Genomic DNA, 24,196 nt, shown 5'->3' with positions numbered 1-24,196 from the left:
TTACCTGCCCCAGAAGTTGTCTCTAATCTACTCATATCTTCATGCAGTGCTCAGGTTTCATGGACGTTTCATTCTGTCTTAAGGACTGTTCAGAATTCATAGAGAAGAGCTTATTTCCAGAATTAGGTGCCTTTATTGAGAATGCCTGTTTCCAGCAGTAGGAAAATCAGTTTCTAATGATACTTCAGACTTTGTTGCACTCCTGCAGGACAAACTCAGTTGTATGCTGTTATTTTTGCAATTGACACAGATTTATAAAGAACAGTTTAATTCCAGGTAAACTGATTTTTAGTTTAGGTGGCTTTCACATTAGCACACTGGAAGGATGTACTTCCAGCATTGGCTTTTAGTTAAAAAGTCATTTGTACTGGTGTGATAAAAACAATTATTCAAAGCCTCTAAGTATAAATGATCAGAAAAATAGTACAAGTACAGGATTTGTGCAAATTTCGTGGCTGAGTTGACACAGCATTTAAAATATACTTTGAAATTTAAATAATTTGAAATTACCAAATAATTAAAAAATACCTTTGCCTCTTTTCACAGACCTCCCAGATATAAATGACAAACAGAGTCAAGCCATAAATGACCTCCTGGAAGCAATCTACCCAAGGGTAGATAAGCAAGAATATGTAATTAGATTGGAACCTATAGAGACTAATCAAAATGCTGTATTTCAATATGTATCAAGGACTGATAGCCCAATTGAGAACAGAGAAAGCAGCTGTACCCCTGATCAAGCTCCAGTACAGATACAGGAACCCAGCACTGAGCAACCCAAGACTGTTTCAACTCCAGCCCCAGTCCCAGCTGGGGAGACTGTAGAGTTACCTCCTGCTGATCCCATTACAAACAAGGTGATACCTACACCTGAAGAACAGCCTCCAACAGAAAATCTGGGGTTGGACTCGCCAGATAATTCTGATTTTGGCCACCAGTTGATATGTTGCCTATGTAGGAAAGAATTTCATTCCAGACGCAGTGTACGCCGACACATTCGAAAAGTGCACAAAAAAAAGATGGAAGAGCTAAAGAAGTACATAGAAACAAAAAAGAAACCAAATCAGTGCTCCGCAAAAGGACGAAATAAGAATGTTCTTGTAGCGTTAGGTAGAAGTTGTCCTGTATGTTATAAATCATTTGCTACTAAAGCCAACGTAAGGAGGCATTTTGATGAAGTTCATAGAGGATTAAGAAGGGATTCTATTACTCCTGATATAGCTACAAAGCCTGGGCAACCTTTGTTCTTGGATACAGTTTCTGCAAAAAAAACTTTTAAGACCCGAAAACAAAAGTCGTCTTCAAAGGCAGAATACAATTTAACTGCATGCAAATGCCTTCTGTGCAAGAGAAAATATAGTTCACAAATAATGCTGAAAAAACACATGCAAATTGTTCACAAGATAACTCTTTCTGGAAAGAACTCTAAAAGGGAGAAAGGACCCAACAGTACTGCCAATGGCACAGAAATGAAAGTCAAAGTTGAACAAGCAGATTCTGTAGAACCTTTACCCCCTTCTGTTGCCCTTTCTCCGCAGAATGAATTAAAGGGAACAAATCATTCAACTGAGAGAAAGAGCACACCATCAGCACAGAAAAATAAAGTTAAACAGGACGCTGAAAACCCTAAATCAACTTCTAAATTAACCTCTAAATCAACCTCTAAATCAGCCACTAAATCAACCTCTAAATCAAGCAATGCATCTGCTGCAGGTGGCCAGCAAAAAACCAGGAAGCCAAAACTTTCAGCTGGCTTTGACTTCAAGCAGCTTTACTGTAAACTCTGTAAACGCCAATTTACTTCAAAACAGAACTTGACAAAACACATTGAATTACACACAGATGGAAATAACATTTATGTTAAATACTACAGGTGTCCACTCTGCTCTTATGAAACACGTCGCAAACGTGATGTGATAAGGCATATAACCGTAGTTCATAAAAAGTCACCACGCTACCTTGGGAAAATAACTGCAAGTTTAGAAATTAGAGCAATAAAAAAGCCAATTGATCTTGTTCTAAATAAGGTGACAAAAAGAGGCCCTCAGAGGGATGAAACAAAACAGGTTGTTTCAAAACAGGATGTCACCTCTAATTCTCCCAATAAAAAGTATGAAGGAGCTGATGTTGGCATTGAAGTAAAAGTAACAAAAAACTTTTCTCTGCATCGATGCAATAAGTGCGGGAAAGCGTTTGCCAGAAAAGCTTTTCTAGAACATCATAAGAAAACCCACAAAGCAAATGTATCTCATTCACCTGAAGAAAATAAAACCAAAGGCAGAAGTACAAGATCTAAAGCTGTTGTCTGGTGATGGGGAAAACATGTGTTTTGTCTCTTTTTAAAAAAGGAAAACAACAAAACCACTGTCTTTCTTTTGCTATTGTTGGTTTATTGCTGAAAACATATTTTTCCATAGATTTAGTGGTTTAGCAGCATAAATACTATGGTAGTTGTCAAATTTGTTTATTAAGTTTTTAGTGTTTTGGAAAAGAGTTAATTTCTAAATCTGTCATTGTAGGAAGTTGGCATAGAATATAGATTAAACTGTACTGAGTCAACTCTTTAAATTGTCTGGAAGCATCTGTTGTAATCAAGCTAATATAAGTAGATTTTTAAAATAGTAATTTTTAAAAATTAACAATACTTCTGTTTGGTTTGAATAACTTAACCTGTTAATTAACTTCTCCATTACCCACTTGAAGAAGTACTCAAGGTAAAAGCTGTTGACAAAAAAACTGTGTGATCTTACTGGAATTATATTTTGCGCTTTTTTCTTTTTTTAAATTTTAATGTGTATTGTCTATGTCTTGTCATAAAAAGGACATGGAACAATTCTTTTGGAAGGTAATTTGGATGTTTAATTGCTTTGGTTTAAAATCAGTTTGAGGTGGGTGCCTACAAACACCTTTAAAATAATGAAATTTAGGTTTTGATTCTTTAAATGCTTATTTATATAAGCATGGGTTTGGAGACTTCTGGTCATTTTTTCTGTAAAGTGTTTGAGTCGCATCAAGAATTTTTGTTTTAAGCCTACGTATGTGTAGAAGTCTGGCCAAGAATTTTCTGAACTTCTGCTTATATGGTACTCTGGGAACTTTTCTACACTTGGAGGGGATGTATTCATAGCTTCTCAGTTTTCCATAGCCTTCATGTTAAAGACGGACTATTTTTAAAAGGACCTTTTAAAAAAGGAAATAACATATCTATGTGGTCAGTTTGTATTTCAGAATGACTGACTGATGCCTCAAGGTTGGGGGACTGTACAGAAAGTTATACTGAGGATAGCCAGTACTGATACCTATAAGAGTTTTTAACATCCTTGTTCAGAATTATCTGTCTTGCATTTTTGGTGAAAAGAAAACCAAGTGTATGTGCCTTGTTCTATATTTCAACTCTGAAATGCTGTTTCCCAGGATGTGATTTGGTTTGAGTTCAGCTTTCATAGTGAATTGCCACCCAACTACGTTGAGTTGTAATCTGGTGCTTTTATGACTTCGTAACAAATCCTGATTAAGTGGGACAGGACTTCAAAAATGAACTGAGCTGGACCCTGAGGAGGAGTGACTTCTGCATTTTGATCAAGAATTGAAAATTTAGCCTTATAAATTATTTATGTTGTGTAATTTAAAACAGAATTATATGGGTAAACTCAACATTAATTTATTCCCATTTCTCCTCAGATATGTTCAAGTGGTGTTCGGAAAGCCTGAAGTTCATTTGAATGAAAAAGAGTTTAGTTTGTTGTTGGAATGGCTAATATCTTGATAATGGTACTATAAGGAGGAAATATTTTTATAAGCTGTTGTTTTCTTAATAAATTAATAACCATTCTGACTGCTTGTAGGAGGACTGTGCCTCCTGTCAAAACACTGAAGTAGTTGAAATGCACATGTGCTTCTAAATTAGCAGCTATCTCTATGCAGTTGAAGTTTGACACAGTATAGAACAAACTTTCTAAAACTAAAAAAAAATACAGAGGCAAGTCAATGAACAGCAGGTTTGGAAGAGGATTTTTGTTCCTCATTTAGGAAATCATCGGTGAGCTCATCATGCATACTGGTCCTCTCTAGGAGTGCTGAATGATGGACAGCTCCAACTTTTTTGTGATATCCTGCTTTGGCAAATGTATTATATTCTGTTTTAAAATATATTACAAATGAATGTATAAGAGCAAACAACGTAGTTTATATTTGCTGACTTGTACTAATTCTTAGTATTTGCCATAACATCAGTTTGTTCAGATGGACTATTTTCCCAGTTCTGGGACATTATGAATTTCACTGTGCTGAAGTTGGTTCAAAGATTTCCATTTTGTTTCCATATGTGGTTCATAGGAAAAATTTGTAAACATCTGGGAAGTTTACAAGAATATCTACATTCCTCTATTCTTTAATTTCTTTTTTTAAATTTATACACAAGCACTTTAATAATAGTTGCAGTTTATTTTTTCAGTTTATATTTTGAAAGATCAACACACTAATGTTAATATGAAGGTAGTGAATATTTGCTGATGTATTATAGACAGACAATCTGTGCACAACCACTTATAATGTTAGTTTATTTCATTGAATATTAATAAAAAGGGAGGATAGTATGGGAGAAAATCAAAATATTTTTTCTCTCAAGATCATGAATGACCACTATAGGTAGCACTTGACTTTGTAGAATTTGGAAAAAGTTTTAGATCCTATTTTTAACCTTTTAATCAAGATTGTAGTACAACAGTTGCATGCCTACCACTATGAAATTCTTGGCAGGTTTCATGCATCAGTGGTTTGGGGGGGGGTGTTTGTTTTGTTGTTGATTTGTTTTAATTTTAATTTTTATTTTACTTTTTAGAAAATATTATGTTTAGTGATTTGTGTCAAATTGCTACAATTTGAAATGTATTGTACATCAGAAGAAATACCATGTTTTTATATAGGTTCACTCCCTTACTTAGGGAGGTGCCTTGTGTTCATATATACTTTTTGTATAAAATATATCTAAAAATGTTGATCACAAGATCAGGAGTAAAAATACTTTTATGGATAGAGAAATATTTGGCCTTGTTAGTGCATTGCACTAAAAATACTGTGAATGGGAACTGGACTGTAGCTGTTGCTCAAAATGTTCTATATTGAATGTACATGCTTCTGTTTGGATAAATATACTGTATTTGATGGAAAAATAAAGCAGACTGGAAATCACTTAGAAGTGTGCACAAACAAAAAGATGTCGTATTGGTAAACCTGGCATACGTAGCACTCCACAGTCGGAAATTATGTTTGCATTTTTGTAAGACTCTTTGGTCACTGAAACTAGTTGTTTGTAATATTATGTTGTAATAAATATTGGGTTTTTTGTTGTTAAAAGTTTGCGCTTGTGGAGTGAACACTTCTCCACACTAAAGTCTGACACTTGCTGTACTTTGAGAACACCGCTGTTGATACTGGCTTTTTCTTCCTTCTGAAAGTATCTCTTCCTTAACTGAGTAAAGCTTGTTTTTATTATCCATTTAAACCAGAAGTGAATATTGAGATTGAAGGAGATAGGCTATGCATTTTTTTAAATTAAAAAAATAGGGTTGCCTACTTTTGCATTGCAAATAATGTTGGTGACCATCTAATGATACTTATTTTATAGCTGGAATATAAGAAATGAGCTGCCATAGTCATTGTTTACTCTTTTGTAAAGGAAGACATCAAGCTATTTATGTATCAGGGCATTTTAACTACTATTCCTGAATACCTGTGGATTAAGATTAGGAAACTGAAATGCAGACAGTGATAGAATAGCTGTTCATTTCTCAGTTAATCCTGGTTGTTTCTGCTGTCCATTGTGGGTAAGTGTGTGGTCTGCATCTTGAAATACATGAAGGTGAAGTTACTCCTGTTTATAAAGGTAAGCTTTCTTCTAAAGGATCTCCAGTTCTGTATCCATGTAGATAAACAGAGCCACAAAATTATTTTGTTCTACTCAAAGTTCAGGGTATCGTATTTCTTGAAGATGTGGCACTTGCAACTACTTTTTCCTTTTTTAATCTTCCCTTGCTGTTAAATCTACTGAGTAGTTCTTTTGAAACCCAAATCTCCCTTCTGACTTGGGGAATAGCTTTGTTTCCTCTTTTTCCAATAATGGAAGTGAGTTATATTGATTATTATGAACTTGTTCAATTTAGTGTTTTGTTTGTTGTTGTTTTTAATCTTTTAGCCATCTTGAATGAGAGGAAACAAAAAATTGAAGGGAGAAGGATTGCTAATTATTGCTCTTAATTGACACAACATATTTTTTGACAAATCCTGAGAATTTGTAATAGAGGTTTGAATGTTGTTGAGATCCATGTGGGCACTTATCTGCAGGGTTACACATCACTGTGTCTGGATGCGAGTTTTTGATTAAGACGTATTCTTGCGTTGTTGATAAGGCATATTGGTTTGGCTTCGTTTCCTTGAGCTATCTAAAGACACCTGTAAATCCTTTAGTGAGCCTTCAGAATTAAGGTTGGGTCTTGCTAAATAAATTCTTATTCAGAATGGATGTGAGATATATTATGGAAAACTTTGAGGGGGAATGAAACATTCTGTATGGATGCCAGTCTTTAACAGTGGCTTCTGTCTTAAAACCACCTTCTCTTTGGTTAATCATATTTCACCTGAGTCTGGTCTTTCTGTTTTTCTTTTATTTTGCATTTAATTTTAGGGTGTTTTCTGTTTTTTTCTGTTTTACTTTTCTTTCTGGAGTGTTGGATTCCAGCGTTTCAAATCCTTGTAATGTTCGCTTCCCTCAACTTTATAGGAGGATTAAAGAAAATTTTATCTTAAGTAGTTGATGGTCATCATAACGTTTTTTTAAATTTGATTCTGCTGGGTTGAACTTAAAGCTGGTGTATGAAGGATTTGTGCGACTTGTCAAGTGCCTGAAGTACTTTGAAAACGAGATCAGTTTTATCTGATGACCGCAAGAACTGTGGGTAGATATTTTACATAATCGTATTTTGGTGAATAATAAAATCCAATAATTGGTAAGCCAAAAGGTAGATCAGTATGTTGGTTCAGGGATGAGAGACAGAGAATAAAGAAACCTAAGTATTAACTGTAAAAGCAAGTATTTTGGGATACTGCTAAAACATCTGATTGTCTGGATCTGTTATGTGAATGGGAAAAAAAAACAAAACCCAACGTTGCTTTCTTAAACAACAGAGGCAAAATTGTCTTATTCTGAAGAGACTGATGAGGGGTCTTGCTGTGAAAATATATAACAAAAAAATAATAATGGACTTTGCTACCTAACTACTTATGTGACATTCAGGTCAGATTGCACTTTCAGTTAGGAACTCGATTTTAAAAAATGTGCAATATTGCATGCAGTGTGTCCTGTAATAGCTAAGTAGCTTCAGCAATGAGGCAAGGTTCAACAAATAGAAACTATATATGAAAGTTTTTTTCTCAGGGGCATGCTAATAGAAGTTGTGGTTTGAATTTGAAGTATAAGAAACTATGGAACTTTTCTTAATCTTATTTAAAAAATCAGTATCCTTAATGGGTTTTTATTTTGATTTATAATTCTTTTATTGTCTCACCATGTTTTCCTATTGGTGCAAAGCTTTAATTTGTGTAATGATACATGTAACAGAAAAGGTACAGATTTGAGAAGTAGTTTATTATATACTGAAAAGTTACAATCAACTGATGTGGTACTGTTTCCATTTCTGATACTATACACATCTATTCTCTTTCCTGCTCTTTGGTATTCAAAACCTATGGAAACAAGTCAATCCATGCCTGAATCATTCAGAAATTACTAAATGTCACTGGCTACACCTGTTCCATTTGACAGCTACAGGTATTTTGTACAGCCTTCAGAATCACCTGGAGTTACTGCCCATTTATTATGAAATATTTATGCTGCAGGATCTAAATATAGAACTAGCAATGTGATATGAATGAGGATTTTCATTTTGGTGTTAGTAGTGAACAACTTGTCTGTGTTTTTCAATACCGCTATTGCTGTACAAGTAGTTGGCTGCTGCTTTAATAGACTGGGAGAGTAAGTGTGTTGGAAGCAGATTTTTGGGAGAGAAGATCTTTGGAGAAAGGGGGTGTGTGTGTGTGGGGGGGGGGGGGGGGTAACATAAAGGCAATTGTGAGGCTAATGAGGAAGGGCAGATTTATGCTGGTTTCAAGTTAGTAGGTACAAGACTTCAATAATTGTGTTGATGGAGTCCAAAGGGACTACTGCCTGGGTATAAATGTTCCCTACCCATCTTGAAAAAGGGAGCGGAGGGCAAGTGGATGATGTGGAATATGTTTTAGTTCCCTTTTGTGGGGGTTCGCAGAGTTTGTTTGCCAGTATCCTTCAGTTACAATCCTAAATTAGTGGTTTCATAGACACAAAGTGTAATTTGAGATCAGTTAGGGTTATTTGGTTTCACTGATCCCTGTGGGGATTGTCAAGATATTGGTAATCGTAATAAAAGTGCTGTATACTTGGAACAATGTCTTAAATGAGGGAGCAATATCATTGACTTTGGAGAATTTAGTGGGAAATAGCCCGAGCCTTTGATAGCGTGGAGAACAAATACATTTTTCTCCAAAATAGATTAGACTATTAACTGTTTCACTGCGTTGCCAGGAGCAATGTTGGTGTGGTTATTGTGAAGTTTGGGTGGCTGGGGAGGATGCACTCTTGAATCTTGCTATAAAGTTATTCTTCCAAAGCAGATTTGATAGTGGTTTTACCTTATTCATAGGTAGGATTGAGGTTCTCTGTGTTGGTGATCGACTGCACTGAATTTATTGGCGTCTGGTAATACCAGTATTATTTTGTGCCTGTGTGGTGGTTGTTTTCCTGGCATTTCAAGTTAAGATAACTCGGATTTGCCTGGTCTGTCCTCTCAGCACAAGCCTTTTCAGAGCCATAGCTAGTTCAGCTCTCTTGGCAGAACTGGATTTGCTTTTTCACATTACTTATGTGCTTTGAGCCTGGGAGTCAGCTACTTTATTAGGGGCAAAACAGTCTGCTTTGATGATCTTCCCACAGCTGTTGAGGTTACCTGAAAGTGTTCAATGCACTCTGGGCCAGAATGTAGACCAAAAGGCACAGTCCAGGGTTTGCAGGATATCTTGAGTGGACACGCTCTTACATTTTTTCCCCTCCCTTGTTCAGATGTTTTATTCTCCAGGATGTTGTGGTTTTACAGTTCTCCTCAGCTTGTGACATTCCGTGGCAAACAAAGGGATGAGTAAGATGGGTTAAAGTCACTGTCTTGTGGCAAGACAGGTTGGTTGCGATTTAGACTTAAAATAGATGTGGACATGCAAAACATAGTAATCAATTTCCTTCATAACAGTTTATCTGAATCCCAACTGTCACTCTCCCTTGGAAGAAACACAACTGCCTAAGAATGAACAAGCCTAAAATGGACACATTCCATCCTTTAAACGTGCAAAGCAGTGCTTTCTGTCAAAAACACATTTATGCTATTGGCAGGTAACTGGAGGTCAATACTTTTTCTCAGACATAAAAGTAGGGAACAATTCATTGAGACACTTCTCCACATGGTGTCAAACTGGTGATAGATCAGGTGGTGTCTGAGTTCACAGGGTTTAAGATCAGGTGTCTATGCTGGCTAAGGGTACTTGTTCCCATCAGTATAAATGAGGAAAACCAGTGCATGCCTCTGTTGACCTTGCTCAGAACTGTACAGATTGTGGGCGACTTTGTTCTTTTTTTATTAAATCTCAGTAGGTAAATATGGACATTTGCTCCTCAAAGAACACTTGCATATAGTAGACTCTGTGTATTTAATATATTTTTCTGTGTGTATGTGGGACTTGGGAATGGATAAAGGTATAAGGGTTGACATACACATAAGGATGCAAAAGATGATCTTTTTGGTATGCTGACTCAGAAGTGTGCTTGTGTAGCACTTCAGTATAAAACTGAGCAAGCTGAGAGAATGTTGATGGGCTGCTTGGGGAGAATTTAGATAGCAAGGCTGAGGTATATACATCCATCTTTAAATGACAGGGTTCAGTTGACCAGAGCCTTGAGGTGAAACTCTTCCCCATTTTCTTTTAAGTAGCAACAACAGCAGCTTTCCAGCCTGTGAAATATGGATGCTATTTGAACACAAAGTATTAAAGTAGAGGAATAATACTTTGTATTGGAACAGAATCTGTCAGTTTAAATGTAAAAAATGTTGAAGAATGAAGCTCCTTCTGCCCTCTTTGCATGCAAGTTTCATTCTTTCTAGTATGAGCTAATTTTCAGTATCTTTCTAGTTTGCACCAACTGCCTGCTGTCTCTCCTGAGGTTTGTCAAAAACTTTTGTCCACCATGACTGTAGATTTTCGTTTTACTGAAAGTATCTTGCTTCTTTCAGAAGTCCTTTAGTGTTATTGCAGGCACCCTACTTCCCTTGTTTGCCCTGCAGCCTGGAGGCATCTCCCAGCTGACTGTGCCCAATTAATCTTAGGGAAGGAGCAGTGGAAGAATCCTCTTCTTTGCTTCTCCTTGCCAAGGGCAGTAGCAGCAGTTGTCTCATGGTAACCCAGTGTTTTGTTTTTGTGTAGCCTGCACATTACTTGTGTCCTCACTGCTTGAGGACGGAGCTATTATGGAGAAGCATTTGGAGACTGATGGCCATTATCCTTATCAGTACTTGACAGGGATGTATTCTCTTTTGTCCCATCTTTTACATAGGAGCAGTGCCAAGGTGGACTGTTCCAACTTGAGTCTTCAAGAATTTAACATAGGCTTCCTACAGTCCATGACTGGCACATCTTGGGAACATCATAAAAGTTTTGTGGGGGTTTTCGTTTGTTTGTTGTTAGTTTTGGATTTTTTTAGTGTGCTTTTTCTTAGGGAAAAGGTAACTCCCTTTACCCTTGACTAGGTAGCTGTCTGGGTCCTATGAAAGTAATTTATACATTTTAAGTATACTGTGTTAATGATTTCAGAATACTGAATGCCTCAGGTAGACGCGCAAACATCTTTTAAATTAAGAGGGTTGGGTGCAGTGCCATTCCTAGAAACTGAAGCCAACTATTTGATATCGCTGATTCCTATAAGTGAAAATGCTTGCAGCTGGTGCAGAAAATAGGTAGGAGACTTGTTTGAAACTACTAACAAATCAGGCATTGTGAAAATGGTCTTCCACACTTAAAAGATTGAAGGGACTATTTAACTGCTAACAATGTCTAGAGGCTCAGGCTGGGATCAGTTCCATTTGTGCAAGCCATAGTTTTTGCAGTGTAACAGCATGCGAACGTCTCATAAATTGTACTTCATCTGGCTATTGCTATTCTGAGTTGCAGTCTAGTTATCATCTCATGATTCTAACTTTAGAATTTGCTTTTCTGCTCTTTGAGATGATACTGGAGATATTCCACTTTAAAGAGTTGTTTTCCAATTTTTGTTTTCAGTAAGCTATCTTTTAGTTTACAGCCATTTTATCAGGGTGCAATGACAGGATGTTTGTTTTCCTTGTCTTTTCTCTCCGTAAATGTTAAAGCAACTAACTGATTGCAGCAGTGCAGAGTCAGGGACTCAGTTATATTTTGGGTGAGACTTCTGTTCAAAAAGAATTTTCATCTTGGAGAACATGTACTGAGAAGCATGGTGGATGCCTTTAAAACCCTTTGTGAATGCATGTGCAGCCATGGACTGACCCATGGTTGCAGGAAACGACAAGCTAAGTATTCGTATTCTTGGCTTCAAAAACAGACTAACAGACCAAGATACTTCCTCCTCTTGAAATACAGAACAATATGTTTTTTGTATTTTGGGACTAATTTTCTCTTCTTAGCAGATTGGTTTCTAATGCCTGCAACAGTATAATGAAGGGCAATGTAATCTAAAAGTACTAGAATCATTAAGATTTATATTTTCTTTAATAGGCTTTTGGGGGGCAAGACTTAATATGTGAGTAAGGATTTCTTACAGGAGGAAAGGATAAAACTGTTTAGCTATGATAGTTCCAGTAGCACAGCTACAGGACAATTCTCTCATTCTTTCATAAAAAAGCTCTTCCTTTGTGGAAGGCGCTTGCTGTTGCTTTACTGTCCATCAAGTACTGAGGTGTCTTACTTGGCTGTGCAGTCCCCAGTCCAATTTCTGACATTTTCCTGCTTGGCTGTGGTTGAGTTATGCTAAATTATTATTTATCTGCTTATTATTTTAGCTTCTTTAAACATTTAACTTGATTTATTTGAAGTAGAAGTTTTTTTGGTCCCTTTTAAAAGCTGTTTTGAAAACACTTGGCATTTGATTGTGTTGGGTCAGTGATTTTTTCATTCTGGAGAATGAGGTGATACAAACACCGCTGATTTGGGAGTTTAAAATTTGGTTATGGTGTCTCTTAGAGGTGATTTTGAAAAAGGCAGGGCGAAGCAGGGAGAGATCCAGGCAGGAACAATGTGGATCCTCTTATATTTGTGCCTTTAAAAATACATCTGAGAAACAGTTGCCAGGAGTAATATTTCTCTCCCTGCACTAGGCACCTGGTCAACAGCCTGAGATCTTCAGGCCTTGTCCAGCCATATTTTTCTCACTATTGTGTACCTGAATCAAAAGTTAAATGCTTATTTTTCTCTTTTACTTTTTTTTTTTTTTTCTCCTTCCAGGTGAGGTTTGCCCTTGAATTGTTTTCTCCATAGTCATAAACTTGTTCTGAGCCACTGAATGGCAGCACATAACTAAATTCAAATCATTAAGAAATCCTGGTTTCTCCTGCTCTGTATGGGCTTTCTGCCTGTGCAGCTGCACCTTCTTTTTATCTTCAGAGCAAAAATAAATGAATAAATGAATAAAATTCAGCAGAATAAATAGGTAACTATGGTAAGAATCATGAAAGCACTTGGGGCTGGTCTATTTGTCTGAACTGCTTTATGCTAAATGCATGTGAGAGTAACGGGATAATTCCTGCCCTGCAGCATTCACAATCTTAAAAACTTTTGTCTTCACTTTACTTTGGTATAAAGAGTGAAAGGCTTTGGACAAGTGTTTTTTGTGTGGACAGGAAGGGCAGTAGGGCTACGGTTTTTATTAAGTCGTGTCTGTCTGCTGCCATCCTGGCATGTCTTCTTTTCCAAACCAGTGAGATGTTGGAAGAGGAATGGAAAGACCCCAAGCCGGGAGGGAATCTGGCTTTTGGAGCAGTGTCTGCAAACAGAGCAGCAGAAACTCTTGGTGTGAGGAATTGGGCATGAAGAAAACTGGGCAGAGCAGCTCAGAGATGATGAGGATTAAGGCTTTTCAGGTCTGCAGTGGTTTTTGAGGAGAGAGCCTGAATGTGGTTGGGGAGCCAGTGCAGAGGGCACCCAATGATGCCTGAAGCCCACATGCCCTTTTCTAGGGCAAGAAGGGCAGGGTGGGCAGTCGGGCTGTGTTGTTTGGTCTCCTGCTGGCCTGACTTTCAGAGGAGCGAGAGAATGAAAATCTGTTATTTCAGTTTGCATGGTAACTGTTTTCAAAAAAGGCATTTCTAAGGTTCCCTTTTACTGTAACGTGTCACCCAGGGGGCTGGTTGGTGGAGGGCTGAGTGGCAGAACGTGTTTGCCGGGGTGAGACTTGCTGGAGCAGCCGCGAGGGGGCAGCGCAGTTTGCTGTCGTGACAGAGCACTCCGCAAGGATTTTGGAGATGAAAAATCCATGAGTATTTTTAGTACAGCCTGTTTCTAAAAGGACATCCTTGTAAAACGAGGTGAATATTACAAACATGAAGACAAATGACTGTGGAAAGGTCAGCCTTGGTCAAGCCTATGACATAGGAATGAGTCATTAATACCATTTCCATAAACAGTTCCTAGGTTGTGGCATTTGAAATTCTGGAATGATGTTTGTAAGGATGAAGGCTTTAAGTTTGCTTGATTGCATTCATTTCTGTCCCCAGGGGTGTGAGGTAGCAGGGAAAAATGCATTGTAACAGTGGAGGTGGCATCTGCTCAGACACTGTCACAAAATTAACACATCAAGATCCTGTGCAGCTCAATAGCATTTAAACTTGGTGATGTTATTTAATCACTTAACAAATATCAACAGGGGAATTGTACTTTATTAATGTCTGTTGCCTTTTCCGAGATTCATTTAACTTACCTCTACATTTAAAAAGCAAAACACTGACAGAAAAATTACCTCCACCTTTTAAAATGCAGAAGCTTTATCTTGGGGATGGCAGAAGAAATATCATAAATAAATTTCTGCATTGTTATGTTATTTAGCATCTGTAAACATGTTGTTTTCAGACCTTGAATACCATTATATTCCCAGAATTATAATTTGGAAAGGAGAAACACAGACCATGTCTACAGGTCTATATACCATCTCCTTTATGCTTTTAGTAAAGACAACTACTAAACTCCAAGTTAGCAAAGCTTCTGCAAGAAGAACCAAAAAAACCCCCAAAACCACACAAAAACACCAAACAAAAAAACCACAAACAAAATAAACTAACACACCCCCCCCCCTACCCCCAAAAAAAACCCCAACCAATCAACCAAAACCAACCCAACCAAAATACCCCATCTTTTCTGAAGAACTACATCAGTTTTGGGTGTTTTGTTTTGCTTTGCCTTTTTTTTTTTTCCCCCTCAGGAAATAACTCAGTATCTCTTATATGCTAAGGCATAACTGAAGGGAATGCAATACTATGTTGGTAGCTATGATGGGGTGTATACAGGTATATGTGTATATAACAGCAGAGTAGCTGTTCTGTGTCTTGGCTGATGGCTAAAGTCAGTAGTGCCACATCAGAGCCCCTCACTTTCACAGCTTATAATTCTGCCTGGGAAGACATGTTTATGTACGTTGTATAAAACATACGCAGTGAGCTCAGTTATTCTGTTTGTACCTAGTAAAGTCAGACCTCTTCAGGACATGTGGGATTTAATACATGGATGCCGATCAGTAGTCTGCGGGCCCGTTTGCATATGTGAAGACTCTGTGTAGCACTTTACGTCAGATTTATTGGATCCACACAGTGCATGGCTTAAATTTAATGCTTATGTGAAATGGAGGGTTTGCTGCAAATGAGCACTCTGCAGTGGTTATATCTGCAATTGTGAACATCCAGAAATCTTGGATCAAGGTACTAATTGTTTAAATTGCACACTAAATTTTAGTGCTGCATTGGTACTGTGGGAGTGCATTGAGCCACTGAGGAGAATGCCTGGCTCACTGGTATCGTGGTCACCCCAGCTCATCCTGCCCTGTGGAGTTGCCCCACAGGTGGGGTGTTCCTGCTGTACCCCAGCCCTTCACTGCCTGCAGCTTCTGCTACTAGTGCAATATCTCTGTCAGCTTCTCTGACACCATGGCCCTTCATGAGAATCAGGGAAGATGTGCCACTTGTGAATCCCAGGAATGTTATTCCTCTTTTGGCCTTCTGCTTATCTCTGCTTGCACCTGGGCTTTTTAACCAGCTCAGATCTCTTGCTCTTCCGAAGCTTGGAGATATGCAGGTAGCTCAAGCTTCAGCTCTGTAGATTGAAGAGCATGCTCCAGGGTCTGAAGAAATTCAGTTGGAGGATCATTCCATACTCATATCCATCTCACCATAGTCCCTATAGAGCTGTTGCACTTAAAGTATATACCTCACAACCAGATGATTTTAACAGACATCTGACAGCACATGAAGGTGTTTGAGTTTCATCAATGTTGCAATAAATTATTATTTTCCTATTACAGTCTATGTGTTGCTTTAAGGTGAGTGAAATGTTACCAGTGCCAGCATGAAGTTCCAGTCCTTGCTGTTCACTTGGGATTTGCAGATCTTTCTGTTCTGGCTGAAAATAACAGAAATTCTGTAGTTTCTTAGAGATAAATGGTGCCCTGCAATTTTTAACTAACAAGATGCTCTATTCCATGAAATTCTTCAATTTTGTCTCAAGAGAAAGGAGAATTGATCTCTTCAGGGGAATAAGCTCTTATTTTAGGGCTATAATTTTATTTCTGATAATATAAGTGACGGCAAGTTACAGTCATTAGGGAGACATTAGTCATTGTTTGTCCAACGTGTAGACTGTTTTTATCTGCAGGGGAAATGAATTAACAGGATGCTCCACCTGCCAAATTCACTGTCACAGTTACATTGCCAGCTGATCCACCAGGCTAGTCACTGTCCTTAAGGAACGCTGAGCTCTCGATGAGCCCCGGGAGGCCCTGTGGTGCCGGTGATCCCCCCGCTCACAAACAGTGTGTGAGCCACGGTGCATGGCCGTGCCCATTCTTGGAAGGAGTCTTGCATGGAGCTACAGGCAAACAAATCCATCCACAGTGTTGCAGGAACCATTTGACATGCTCACTGGTGTGGTTCTTGCCTGCATCTTTCTATAAAATGGACTTTTAAGTACATCTAATATCTACCACAATGTGAGCGCTCGTGATAGGACCTCCTACCACTGTAGTAGTATGTGTCAAATGACCTTGGGACTCACTGAGGCTGACCTTCTTAATGCGATACCTCCTTTTTTTTTTCCCCATCGCAAGCCTGTGATGTCCACTACAAGGGGATACTTCAGATATATGCCAAATTTTATGTTGACAGAAGTAAGCCATTTAATATGTATTGCAATTTGTCATAGGGAATTAACACAAACACCTTTTATGCAGGGACTTCCATCTCCATTGATTTGTGCTGGAAAATAGCTGCATTAGATCCACTCAGACAGGTTTGTACAACTTTTATGGCTTTTAAATTGTGTTCCAGTAGAATAAATCTGTACAGAATATCATATGTTTTAAACTCGGTGCTACCCTATGATAAAAGGGTCAAAGAAGATCATGATTTTGGCAGAGAAGTCATGCAGTCTTCAAAAAGATGCCAAGCAGCAATTCCCTACCAGATATATCACTTCCTGCAAAGACTGATGGAGGGTTATATACTGGGACAGAGATGTTGAGAAGAAACAGCTACTGCTTTTTACTTACTGTGTCTGCTATCATAATAATGTAAGCTTTTTAGTTCAACTTAGATTTATACCTTTCTTTGATTTTATACTTAATATTCACTTCTGTCTTCATATAGGTGTAATTTAGATTTATGAGGCTGGGAAGGGCCATTATGATTAGTTAATCTGACCTGAATAGCAGAGGCCATATACTTTTGCCTAAGCTTGTGCCTGCATTAGACCTGTTCCTCTGGCTGGCTTCCAGCAGGTTACTGAGAAAGATCTCCAGTCGTGATTTTAATATTAACTTTCTATTGCTCATTCTCTCTCTCTCTCTCCCCCTCTGTCTTTGTTATATCCTCTGGTACCTGTCTCCTGCTCCTTTTGGCAATTTCTATCATGCTTCATGCAGATGGAGCTCCTTTAATCTTTAGTTAATTGCTTTCCTGTTCTTCTAATAAAGCCCGAAGACTTCTTTTTCAGTAAGGAAAAAGGATTTTGTGTTAATTAGCTTTTGTGCATATGGTTAGAGAAAAATATACATGGTTTTATGTGGTGGGACAGTAGGAGTCCTGAATCTAATCTGTGCTGTATGTCAAAGATTCATGAAGTTGTTATATACCATAATTAATTTCAATTTTTATTTTCCATAGCAGGTGCTATGCTTCCATAATAGCCTGAGAAATTAAAGTTGGTCTCTTAATATAGTGACCCAGCTTCTGAAGAAACTGTTTTTTGATTTCTGATCCAATTATCTGTTTCCCCTGATACTATTGTCCCTGCCTCCTGAAATAATAAAAAACTGAAATAGTTTAAGTTATACACAGTAAGTGCACCTATACTTTGCTATATGATAGCTACATATGGAGTCTGAAATGCTGCCTCTAGAATATATATAAAATTTACTGAACAATGGTGGTGAGAGTTTGGTGTGGGAGCATCTTGCCTACCTATCTGAAGGCCCCATTTTATGTTTCATTGATAGGTACTTAAGTGTATCAGAACTTAGAAAGCTGGTCCTAAGTTCCCTATCTAGCAAGTAAAAAGGTGGCTTTGACGGTGTCTAGACAGAAATAATCTTTACCCTAAGTCTGGGCATTTGAGTCATCCACGAAGTATGGTCAGATGCCTTTCCAGACAGGCAACATAGCCACGCGCTGTTGGGAGAGCTTTTTACCAAGTCAAAATAGACATTTAAGTTAATTGTAGAACAAGACTACTTTGTATAACACACAAGAGTGATGACTGGATTTAATATTCTTTGTATGTTAGGCATATAAGAGGTTTGTGTTTTCCTTTAAATAATTGTTCAGAGTCTTAGGAAAAAAACAAACCAAAACCAAACACAAACATTTTCTTTATGTCGTCTCTTCCTGTAAGTGGAGGCTAGTACGTATTGCACAGGCAGACTGGGTTTCTGTAGTGTGCAAAAGTTGCTTATAAACGCTAGATCCTTATTTTGTCATTTAATTTACATAACCACCATATGGCAAAAGTCCATCTACCACATACTGACTGTAACTAATTTTAACATTATTATTCATCTTCCAGTAACAGAAGGAAAGAACTTCTGCTGTTTGAAATCGTATACGTTACCCAACGTGTAGTAAAATGATATGTTCTCCCTTAGATATAATGGAGTCTCGTTGTTGCAGAGTTAAAAACTGGAAAACAGAAAACATAGAACTGGAAAACTGGACTAATTCCTGAATTACTTTTGTGTCTTTAGTGACATTTTGTTTTGATCAAGGTTTAAGGTTTCTCTGCTTATCCATTGGGAATGTGCTAGTGATGGTCTGTTGAGCAAAGTGGTGCAACTTGGGAACAAACAGTCATCTGAATAGATGGTTAATAATGGAGAAAAATGATTGAAAGCCTAAGAGATGTTGAGTTGAATATTCATACTTGGAAAGAACAGAAGCTGGCCAAGATCTAGATTAGCTGACTGATCTATAAGATGTAGTTTCTTAGCCAAATCATTAAGCCTTGAAAGCTAGCTATTAATCATCCATAAGGGCTTTTGTATCCTCCATGGAGCATTGCTTAGAGAAAGCAGAAACAGCCTTGGTGTATGCACAGGAAATTAGGGAGTAGAGGCAGCCGCTCTGGACCGAGTAAAGCCTTGTGCTAGTCCAGGGCTGGCCAAGAAACAAGAACAGAGCAAGGCATGGTTATCTAGTCAGTGAAACAGACCGGCTAGGCAAGAGGAAAAGGTTGCTTCTAAAGGATGCAAGTTGTTAACTTTTTTTTTTTTTAATGTATTGGCAAGACCAGAATGATAGGGCTGCACAGGAGATTCAGAGTTTATCTTTACTCCTAGGCAGGGTCAGTTGTCTTTCTTGAGGAAGGTTTGTCTGACCTCTTTTTTCAGGCAATCCAGTCCCACATCTCATTGCCAACAGAGAAAATCCCCTTGTCTTGAAGTGGAAACATTGCTGTTAAAATGTAAACCTGTAATTTTTTCTTCTTTCCTGGAGGGACATGGGGAACTAACTGTTCAACCCCTCCTTGCAGCAGCATTTTATGTGTTTTATATTTTTAAAAAATTTTATTTTACTTTTCTGTGCTTTTATTTAGGGTTGTTATTATGTCATGTCTTAGTCTTAAGTTCTTTAGATTCAAAAACTGACTGCTTCATCTTTTCTCCAAGGTCATGTTTTCTAGGACTGTTCTTGCAGCTCTCCTTTGCATTCCTTCCAGTTGGCTCACTCAGCTTCCATGAGCTCTTACTTACTTATTTATTTCTGTATTATGAGAACAAGGCAGTGTCACAGTCATGCCTTTTAGTGCAGAGCAGGAGGGGTTTTCCACGTGTTTTGCATGCTGTATGCTGGCTCTCGGGTGCATGATGTGCAGAATCCTGTTGATACTTAGAGGAACCTACCATAGCTTGATGTTGACTTATGTTTGGCTCCTCTTTGATATCATTTAAGGACCTTTTCTACAGATCTGATTTCTGTTTCCTGTTCTGTATTTGTGTGGTTCATTTGCTTTCATAATATCTTTAATTTGTCCCTGTTGGGGTGCATTTCCCCCCCCCAGACCTTATTTCCATTTTTGTCAAGATCATTTTGTCCTTTGCCATACTTTCATTTCCTTCTAGGTTCTTGCCATCTGCAAATTTAATATGCATTGTCTGAATCACAGAGTAAATGTTGAAGCCAGGACAGACCCCTGGAGAACCCCATGTGACACATCCTTCTGTTCTGATGTTTACTCATACATTGCAGTGCTCTGGGATAGATGCAAACCTAAATTCCCAATAAGAGAATTTTCTGGCCAGAGGATTGTAATTTTTACTTTCTCCTGGCTTCATGTATCTACAGTAATTATTTCTATCTACTTAATTTTGGCAAATATATGTGATCATGACATATAGAAGGATGCAGATGTTGAAAAAGTATTAGTCATGATTAGAATCACCACTTTCAAACATAGATCTCAGCCTTTATTCCTCCTCTATGAGGAAAGGAAAACTTGCTATTACATATGGTTCAGGTTTGTTTGCAAAGGACAAGTTGGCTGATACCCTGGAAGAAAGGGAAATACTGTGGTATCGTACTTTTCCCTCCTCCCCCCAGCTATGATGCCTCTCTTGAGATACAGTTTCTCTCAGTTGGCAGCAGGTCCTGCAAACTTAAATGAAAACAAGCGTTGTGATTAGACAAAAGGGCATTTCTGAGTTTTGGTTTTGTTTAAATTAACCATTAAAAAAAAAAGTTACAAATTTGGGCTGTACCGACAAAATCTATATTTACCTTATAGCATTGCACCGTTTTAACTTTGTTCTTCATGGGGAGATCAGAGGGCATTAGCAACTACTTTCTAAAAAGCTTATCTCATTTCCAGGTTCTGGGGGTTAAGGATGAGTTGAGCATTTATGCCATATTTCTTTTATTTTTCTTTTGAAAATACAATTTTGCAAGGAAGACTCCTTGTTTTGGTGCATGATGTATATTTTATACCATTTCTAATTGTTCTGGAATATTTGTCTCCAACCTTTGTCATCTGTCTCAGGTGATTTCATCGGAGCAATAGCTGCCTCCTCATTCTTTTACTTGCACTGTATCACAAGAAATTGATTGACTCAGTTTAGGATAACTGAGTTATCCTGGTGACAGAAAAGACAGACCTTCCTGTGTAATTCAGTTGCTCTTTTTTTCTGCTTTTCCTACCAGTGTTCTCATGATTTTCAGCTTTCCTATATCCTTCATTTCATTTTTCACTGTTCTTGGATACTTTCCTTTGCTTTCCTTTTCATTCTCTTTTGTTTGTTCTCTTTTGCACCTGTACTTCCTGCAAGAGGACATTTGGTGTGTGGGGAGGTGAGGAGGCCTGTTATCATTGAAAATGTCTCCTCTTTTACCACTGCTTTCCTTTCACACTTACTGCTCCATTTCTGACAGCAGTGAAACCTCCCAGTGTGAAAGACCTCATCTTTGCTCTTGTGGTGGGGAAAGCACTGAGAGTAGTCCTCTTTCTGTCCTTGTAAGGTGTGATGGGACCCTGCATCAGACAAAGTTTTGTATAGTATATTATATTATAATTTTATATTAAATAATATTTTTATGTTATTTTATTAAATGCTCTCAAAAGACTAAAGGTGTACTTTTTTTTAACCTCAAGGCAAACTTTATCTTAACAAAAACTAGAAGATTACATTTTCAAATGGAGAGAACTTAACACTCTTAAGAAAGACAAAAAGGAAATGAAAAAAAGCAACAACTGCTGTTTCAGGTGAGTCCTTCCTTTAGCCAGCTCAGTGATGTGCCGAGTTAGAGCAAACTGTGTCCAACTTCCTCTTCCCTGGGAAGTTCTTGCGGCTCTCTCTGAGGGCTGGCTGGCTCTCTGGTGCTCCTCAGCATCTTCTCTTTCCATGCAGTGCCTCCCTTGCCTCATCTGTTGACTTAAGCATCCCTTAAACACAATAAACAACTCCCCAATGAAGACTGAGTTTCTTCTCTCTTAAGTTCTGGCTGACACTGTATTTTCAAAATGAAATAAAAAGAACTTAGAAGCAGCAAATAGAACAGAATATGTCCCACAGCATTTGAGAAAGCGGGATTGTCTTGAGCATTGTTTTGTGCACGGGGAAAGAGTAAATGAACAGGACGTGTTTGGTTACAGTTCTGTTTTGCTAGAAGGAAACTCCTAATGAAACAAGATAAATGAAAACCAAGATTCTGAACGTCATTGCTCATCTGGGATGTTGGAAGAAGAGCTTAATAGTTAAAGCAGAGTGTAATTTTACTTATATGTCCCAAGTGATTATGGTATTATTATTAATTTATGCCAGTATCCACAATTTACTGAAAACTTTCCAAACACTCAGTAAAAGCATGTCTCTGGTCTGAGATCTTGCAGTCTAAGGGTAGAGCGAGGTGAATAAATGCGGATTAGCTGTATTTGTTGAATTTCTAATACATTAGGAAGGCAATTGCTTATCTAATACTAATGGAAACATCTGATTATGATTGATCTGTTGTGTAAGAAAAGGTTTTCTGCCTAAATTAAGAAAGGTATCTTATACTCTAATACAGCTTCAAAGTTACATCTGTATTTATAGTATCTTCTGTATTAATAGGTCTGTTTTCTTGAAACATGAGTTATACAAAGATTAGCAATGCATGAAAATGTATATCTTAATCTGAAGATGTAAGACAAAATCCTTATTGCTTTGGATTTAAGAGAAATAATTTATTAGGTATATGAGATATTTTAAAAAAGCTAAGGTTGTGGTTATACTTGCAGAAGGGCTGATTGGCAGGGGTGATGCTGAATCAGAGCGAGGTGCCAGTGATCTACATGGAAAGGGGTTTAACTTGTGATGTCTAATGCTCAATGTGTTGGACTACAGTGTGTTGATTCTCTTTTCCTTTTAGTCCTCAGTACTTCAGTTTTTAGCTATTTCTCTGCTCCCCAAGAGATGGTGCTGAGTTGTGAACTGGAATAACTTTGCCCATTGTGTCCTGTTCAGGCAGCTCCCCCAATAATTTTTTTTATTACCATTAAAAAATATCTACTATTTGTGTTTTCCCTTCTGTTTAAGTCTTGCATGGAAATGTTGGGGAGATTAAAAGTGTTTTGCCCATGGTGCTGTACCTGTAGATGTATGGCTGCACTTGTTTCAAAGTATTTGTTTCTGTGCAGCTCATCTCTTGTTTTCAGTGAGTGCTTCACACTGCAGACCCTCTCCCCTTTCTGCCCTGTTGGAGCGTTTGGCAGGTAATGCTGGTTCTTGCAAATGCATGTTGGTTACAGAACACAGCTGCCTGACCTGAGCAGTGCCTGATTTCTGCTTTGTTTCTTTCCCCATATTCATAGGCTTAAAGCCAGACACTGTGCTGAGCTCCTGCACTGCACCAGCTGCAAGACCTCCCCACACAAGTTCATCATTGTGTCCTAAGTTTGTAACTGAGCTACAAGCATGCCTTTTAGGAAAATATGTAATCAACTTAAAGTCTCCAAGTAACGATTTACGGTAATTGCACTTTAGTTGTTCTAATGCCTAGTAAATATTCGCTTAATTTTAATTGCAATTTGTTTGGCTTGTGGTTCTTGTGTTAGGGCTTGTTGTGCTTCTGTTGGTCCAGTACGCTAAGGAAACATCCAAACCCTTGTTTACAAGCTGTGTTTTGAAGAAGTGCAATTCACATCCTGCTTGTGGCTTGTTTATAACATTTCTTGGCTTCCTATGTACTTAAAATATTGACATTGGACTCAGGTTCCAATATTTGAATTATAATCTCAGCTGACAGAAAACTTGGGATTTCAGAGATTCCCTCTCCAAATCAGAAAAGAAAAGATCTTAACAACTTCTACAACTGTAGGCTCAAAAGTAATCTTACAGCAAACATGAAACATTTCATTGAAGTTTAACTTTAGTATTTTTATTTTTTTATATTTTAATATTATATGATGTTATGCAAGATATAAAAGGCATATTAAATTTTAAACCAAAACAGGTATGTTTAAAAATACAAGAGAAATATCATGAAAATCAAAATATTTTCCCAATTTTTTTCTGAAGAGTTTTATTCAAATTCCACCTCCCTGTGAATACATTGAATTATTCTGTTGAAAATATCAGGAAAAAAAAATCCCTATTACCTCTTCTCAACTGGGCAGTATACAGTTATCCTTTTTCTAGCAGATCTATTCTTATTTACATGTCTGAAGATCATACTAGCCCTCATAATCACACAGACATGTTATGAGCTTATTTTTCATTTGTTATTTCCCTTAAACTAGAGTTCTTCTCCAAGTCATTGAATTACAGGCTACTCGCTTTTCCGTATCTGGATGTTTGACCTATATTATTTGT

At 37.7% G+C, this 24,196-nt stretch overlaps 1 protein-coding gene across 8 annotated transcripts in view; it reads left to right on the top strand.

Annotated features, from left to right (window-relative positions):
* Positions 1–5,355, top strand: part of ZNF800 (zinc finger protein 800) — a 66,554-nt gene extending 61,199 nt beyond the window's left edge. For all 8 annotated transcript variants that reach the window (XM_065048903.1, XM_065048899.1, XM_065048900.1 and 5 more), the window contains one exon: positions 547–5,355. In XM_065048903.1, coding sequence (XP_064904975.1) covers positions 547–2,312 — 1,766 coding nt within the window. In that variant the 3' untranslated portion in view covers positions 2,313–5,355. The remainder of the gene's footprint in view (positions 1–546) is intronic.
* Positions 5,356–24,196: the final 18,841 nt, after the last annotated feature.

The sequence above is a fragment of the Columba livia genome, chromosome 1 (genome assembly GCF_036013475.1).
Source record: "Columba livia isolate bColLiv1 breed racing homer chromosome 1, bColLiv1.pat.W.v2, whole genome shotgun sequence".
Classification (NCBI taxonomy): Eukaryota; Metazoa; Chordata; class Aves; order Columbiformes; family Columbidae; genus Columba; species Columba livia.
The sequence above is the reverse complement of the archived record's forward strand: the minus strand, read 5'-3'. Positions and strand labels throughout refer to the sequence as shown.